The sequence below is a fragment of the Megalobrama amblycephala genome, linkage group LG11 (genome assembly GCF_018812025.1).
Source record: "Megalobrama amblycephala isolate DHTTF-2021 linkage group LG11, ASM1881202v1, whole genome shotgun sequence".
NCBI classification, from domain to species: Eukaryota; Metazoa; Chordata; class Actinopteri; order Cypriniformes; family Xenocyprididae; genus Megalobrama; species Megalobrama amblycephala.
Window position 1 is genome coordinate 30232306 of NC_063054.1, and position 6000 is coordinate 30238305.

The window sequence follows — 6000 nt, forward strand, 5'->3', positions numbered from 1 at the left end:
AGAGGTCGCTTTGTTTTTTCTCAGCCTGAACAAAACTCATTCCTGGCACAGAGAGAAGCAAAGGTCTTTTATCTACCTATGTATGTATGTATGTATGCATGTATGTATATATATGTATATATATGTGTGTGTGTATATATATATATATATATATATATATATATATATATATATATATATATATATATATATATATATATATATATACTAGAGCACTAGAGAGTGCACACGGACTTTGATAGGTTCGCGCGCTGAACTGTGCACGAGATGGAGCGGGACAAGGAAAATGAAGTAAGGCCTGGCTATAGTCTACCCGTGGCTTAAGACAATTTTTATTTTCTTTCACACACAGCACAGAGAAACATCTTTCTATAAACCAACCAAACTGCCTGTCAAGTGATAGACGAAACTGACAATGATTTTATATTTTTTAAACAAATGAAAGGCAATGTGGATAAACATTCACAGCCACGATGTACAGAACACTCTCAAAGATATAGAAGAAAATGAATAAAAACATTTTGGATCAATAAACTTTATTTTATATATATATATATATATATATATATATATATATATATATATATATATATATATATATATATATATATATATATATATATATATATACATACATACATACATACATGTATATACACATGGGCGCTGTATAGGGGGGGAAAGTCTGACTGACAAGGGCCCCAACAAATAGGTAAAAACTAATTTAAAATTTGTATTATATTATACACTATATAAACCATCATCATTGAGTATATTCCAAATAATAATAAAATGAATGATGTCTTTGATTTTACTTATTTTGGCAATAAAAGTTAAATATCACCATTGACCAAAAAATAAAACATCCATATTGACCGACCACCCCCCTGTATCTGCATGAAATGGTTTGGTCCTGCCTTAGCGCACTCATCAGTGACGGTGTTTAGTGGACTGGTAATCTGGCATACCGGGCATTTTCCCGGTAGGCCGACGCACTTTGGGGCCGATAAAATTTATTTTTTTTATTTTATTTAAATTTTTTTGCCAAGGACTGGCCCATTGGTTTGTCTTCTGAACTGACAGGCCAAAGTGAGAGAGACCTCCCCCTCCCGTGCTGTTTTTTGTTTTTAATTGGAGCGCATGAGAAACTGCAAAAGGCAAATATACCCGCTCACCACTGCCGCCCTATGAAGTAACAAACAGCGCAAGTCGCTTGATGCCTTGATCCTTTCAGATTTGTCTCAGAATTTTGTTTAAAACAGTCGTGTGATATCATAGGAACATTACAGGTTCGGTGGTGAATCTAAGTTAGCTGAAAACAGCCGCGACCATGTAAAGACATGACGAGGTAAACTGGAAAACGCTAATACACAGAACTACAAGCTTGTCAATCCAACACCACCACCTTTATAGTAATTTACCTTGCAGCTACTAACAGTGAAGAAATATGGTGTTTTGGCAGAAATGTATTATTAAAAATGCTGCTTATGTTTAATATTGCGGAATATAAATCACTTTCTTTCACTGTTTTCGTATTTTCTATGCTTACAATATTTTATTACACAATCTATAGTTTATTATTTATTTTAGAAACCATATACCCAAGGTAATAAGAAGCATGGTTTTACCTGTGCTCGGTCTACCATGATCTTACAGTTAAACCATAGTAAAGGGCAATTAAAGGATAATTTAACAAAACAGCTCTAAAGCCTGTATCCCATGGGATAAGGACAAAGTTTTATTTTTTATTTCTTTAAATATGTTTTATGACATTTTTAATAGTTCTTATGAATTTTTATTGAAGTAAAATGTTATTTCAATGAGAGCATAATGAAAGATAGATATCAGTGTCTTACATAAATTAGGTGTTAACTCTTTAAAAATGTTATTGTTTTAAAGGAGTAGTTCAACCCAAAATGTCTTAATTTACTCACCCTAATGTCATTATAAACATGAATTACTTTCTTTCTGTATAACATAAAAAATAAAATAATTGAAGTCAAGGGTAGCTTAACCTAAATGGTTTGGTTGACAACATTCTTCAGAATATCTTCTTTTGTGTTTAACAGAAGAGAGAAAGTCATACAGGTTTGGAACATCATGAGAGTGAGTAAATGATGACAGGATTTAATAGCATTAAATTTACTTAACGGCATGAAAATCAGTGCTTTACTGCCAAAGTGAATTTCTGTGTGACAAAAGTGCAATATTAAATTTGTTAACTGCATTTGTAGTAAAATCAATAATATCCATCATTATTTGTCACTGTCCTTGTTTTATTTATTCATTTATTTACTCCAATTTAAGGCCCTAACCCCAGCAAAAACATTCACAGGGGAACTCGTACACTGTAAAAAAAATCCCGTTGTTTCTACGGAAAAATACCGGCAGCTGTGGTTACCAGAACAATACTGTAAAAATGACATCAAACCGTAAACATACTTACGGAGTTACATGTGAATTTTACATTTTAAATCTGTTAAATTTACGGTAAAATAACGTATTTCATTAACTGATATAATGTTAATTTACCAACCTAATAAAGTACTAATATCTGTTTTGTACCTTTATAATATACTGACAGTCACCAAACACAGTGGTGATGAGAGTCACATGATGAATCAAAGTTCATCACAAGCAGCTTTTCCACAAGCTGAGAAGCACAATACTAATATATAGAAGGTGCACACAGTGTCATTCACACACACACTAAACACCATCATGGTAACATACATGAAATGTTAAAAATGCAATAAACATTAATTTAACAACATTAGATGTAACATAAAACCCTAATGTACATAACTGATTAGAAAAAAATGAGAAAAACTAAGAAGAAACTGAGTTATTTCAACGAAAATATATCAAATGTGAAGTATCACGCAAGGAATTGTGGGAATGTCAATATACAGTTTTTCACTGTAAATTTTACAATGAATTGTTATTTTTCACTTCCAAAAACTGTGAATTTAACGGTATTTTACCGTAAAATTACATTAAATGTACCATTAGATCTATTACAGTTATTCACCGTATATAGTACGGAAACTTTCTGTAAACCAATCAACAGTTTTTCACCGCAGCATTTTTACAGTCTTTTACTGTTAAAATCACGGTCATTTTTTACAGTGTAGGCCGCATGGGCTGGGTTTGTCCAGGGCCGAATTTTAGCCTCAGTCCAGCCCTGGTACTAGTATTGAACTACAAGAAGCAAGACAGTTGCAAGCCTTTGATTAGAGTTATGTAAAGCTTTTGATGGGACAGTTAGGTCCTAGAGATGTAGAGGGGCAGAGGGGGCCCAATTAGATTTTGTTTTTGTCATGGGGCCCAAAATTCCTGGCAGCGCCCCTGTATATATATATATATATATTAATGACTGCAGAAAGGCCACTGCAGACAGATATAGCCTACGTTTCATATGTCGGCAAATCAAATTACATCGGCTAAATTGTCTGTGCGAGCAAGCTGTAGCAAATCTACAGCGCAACATTGATGCACCAAAAACCATAATAACCAAATATATTTTTTTTTTATCAAACATTAATTTACAGAATTGAATTACAACAGAATATAATGTTCTAATAAATGAAAATAGCCTAATTAAAAAAATGAAAAATGCCTGAAGTGCAGGGGGACAAATATTTAAAACACAAGCCAGAAATAGTTAAATTAAATAACACAGATTGATCAATAAATAAATAAAAATTAAAGAATTTATTAAAATAACAAAATTATAGCTAGAATTGTCAACTTGTCGTTTTAACTGCAGAGACAATAAACGCTAAACTGGAGTGGCAGTCTTTTTAGCTAAACATTAACAGCATCCAAAAATCAAATTACATCCGGCTGAAATAGTTTAAAATCACTTGTAGCTACCCTATACGTTAAATGTCGCTGTAGATTTTGCAGCACAGTACTGTAAAAACCTACAGTACAGTACCATATTTCTATATTACAGTAAAATACTGTAATTTATATTGCATTCTGGGTAATTTTGATTGAGCGGGAATATTTTTACAGTACATTTTAGTGTTGCTGTAACCCTGCTGTAATATACCAGGCAATAATACAGGATTGCTGTAAATAACGCGCCACCTGACGTCACATCACACAGACAGAAGAACACGGCCGCTGGTGACTGGAGAAGCAGAACGGTGTATTTCTGGAAGTTTGGTAAGTTAATTTTACTATTAGGTTTTTACAAAGTGTATCGTTTTTATTCTGGAATGAAACTGCACATTTAGCCAGCGAATGTTGCTAGCTGTAGTCGAAAACACCGTTATTAGATGTGTACGCGCTGTTTTGCCCCGCTGCTCTCCTGACATTTTAAAATCTAACTCAGTGAATTAGCTTCGGGTTTATTTCTACCAAACTCGATGTCGATGATTGTTGGAACCGTGGAAAGACGAACCGAAACGGGTTTGGTGAGTTTTAATTTGTTTCTGTCGAGTTTGAACGAAGTTTGTTTTACTAATGCGCGCGAGGTTGGAATCTGCTGGGAGATCGATAGACGGCCGTTTGTGTTTAAACAAAAAGGATCTTGCGATTAAAAAAAAAGTCTATTCCTGTGGGGATCCTTTCCATAATGTTGTCCGATCCGAGCCTGTCAGTGAGAAAAACAAGCACTTTTATAGTCGTACACTGACGGTGCACACAAGCTCAAACGTATTATATTTGCCGTCCACTGACGGCTGCAGCGGCCGCGGTCTTCAGTTAACGTTAGTGCTTAAAAACATGGAAAAAGACGGCCCAGATCGAAAATACTTAAGTTTCACTTGAAACGTACTGTAAATGGGTGGTTTGGGGTCAGAGAGATTGGCTAATGTTAACTTGGCCAGATTATTACTGCATCTGTTTGGGCAGTTGTTCTGTAGCATAGTGACTATGACAATAAACGATTATGATTATAAAAAAATATGAATTGGGGTATAAATTACCTTTATCACCGTTTATAATTATCTATTAGACAACAAAGCAAGTATAATGCATGCCATGGCAATATATTCAGCAAGGTCAAGGATAATATTTTACTAACCTAGATGTATTATTGAAGTAGGCCTATATGAAATGCATGTGGCAACAGTGTATGTGTTAGCCTATCCCCAACAAGCAACATCAATGAATAAACATTTATTTTGATTTCTTCCAGCAGTGTGGTCCACTTGTCTTTGCATCCTGGGAAGTGCATTGCTGTCACAAGGAAGCGTATTTGTAAGTATTAGCCATAATAATACAACCTTTTACACTTTAAAAATAAGTTGCATTTTGTTTTGCTACAGAATTTTCATTTGACATTTCTATCTTACACTGTCTGTTCATCTTTATTGGTGCTGTGGATAACAGTTTTTGTAATACGTGTATTTGTGTGTGTGCCTTGACTTTGTTACAGTTTTGGCATTGAAGGAAAGAAATGTACTGCCCGACAGGGAGTGAGCAGAAGACCAGGACGGTGGTGCAGTGATGGCCATCAACCCACATGTCAACAGCTTCGTTCAGTCCTTTGTGTTTAAATGGAAGACTTCACACTGAGGGACTGTGGCCTGTTTGCAACCATCCACGTGCCCTTCAGTTAGGGGTGAATCTTGTGGGACACTTGTTGTTTTTGCTCACTTTTTAAGATAAATCAAATTTCTGATGCACTGTACCAAGACTGTTGCTGATGGGGCGAAAGATGGTGACAATTCTGAAATGTTTTGAAATGTTTAAATATTGATTGAATAAAAATACATTTTTTAAATTTACTCTGGTTTGCCTTTTGATTTGTAATGTTATTCTGTAGTATAGTACTATTGTAATATTACTAACTATAGTATGTATATACTATTCTAACCTATGTATTATATAATTATATATTTTATCATTATTAGCAATGATTATAAGTAATATTTATCAGTATAATACAATATAGTAAAATACAGTAAAAATTGATCAAATTACAAAATACTGTAAAAATACAGTAAAATACTGTTATGTAGTTATACAGTACTGTTCTTTGTACTG

The 6000-nt window shown here is 33.9% G+C and overlaps 1 protein-coding gene across 6 annotated transcripts in view; it reads left to right on the forward strand.

The window, feature by feature from the left end:
* Positions 1–6000, forward strand: part of mcph1 (microcephalin 1) — a 184541-nt gene that overhangs the window by 36704 nt on the left and 141837 nt on the right. The window contains exons 11-13 of one of the 6 annotated variants that reach the window (XR_007187086.1): positions 4061–4173; positions 5150–5211; positions 5390–5741. The exons of 3 other annotated variants lie outside the window; for them this stretch is intronic. Coding sequence is in view for 1 of the 3 variants with exons in the window: in XM_048207388.1 (XP_048063345.1) it covers positions 4061–4087 (27 nt within the window). In the remaining 2 variants the exon portion in view is untranslated. Of the gene's footprint in view, positions 1–4060; positions 5367–5389; positions 5742–6000 lie in introns of those variants that run through there. 2 more of the 6 variants (XR_007187087.1, XM_048207388.1) reach the window with 2 other exon arrangements.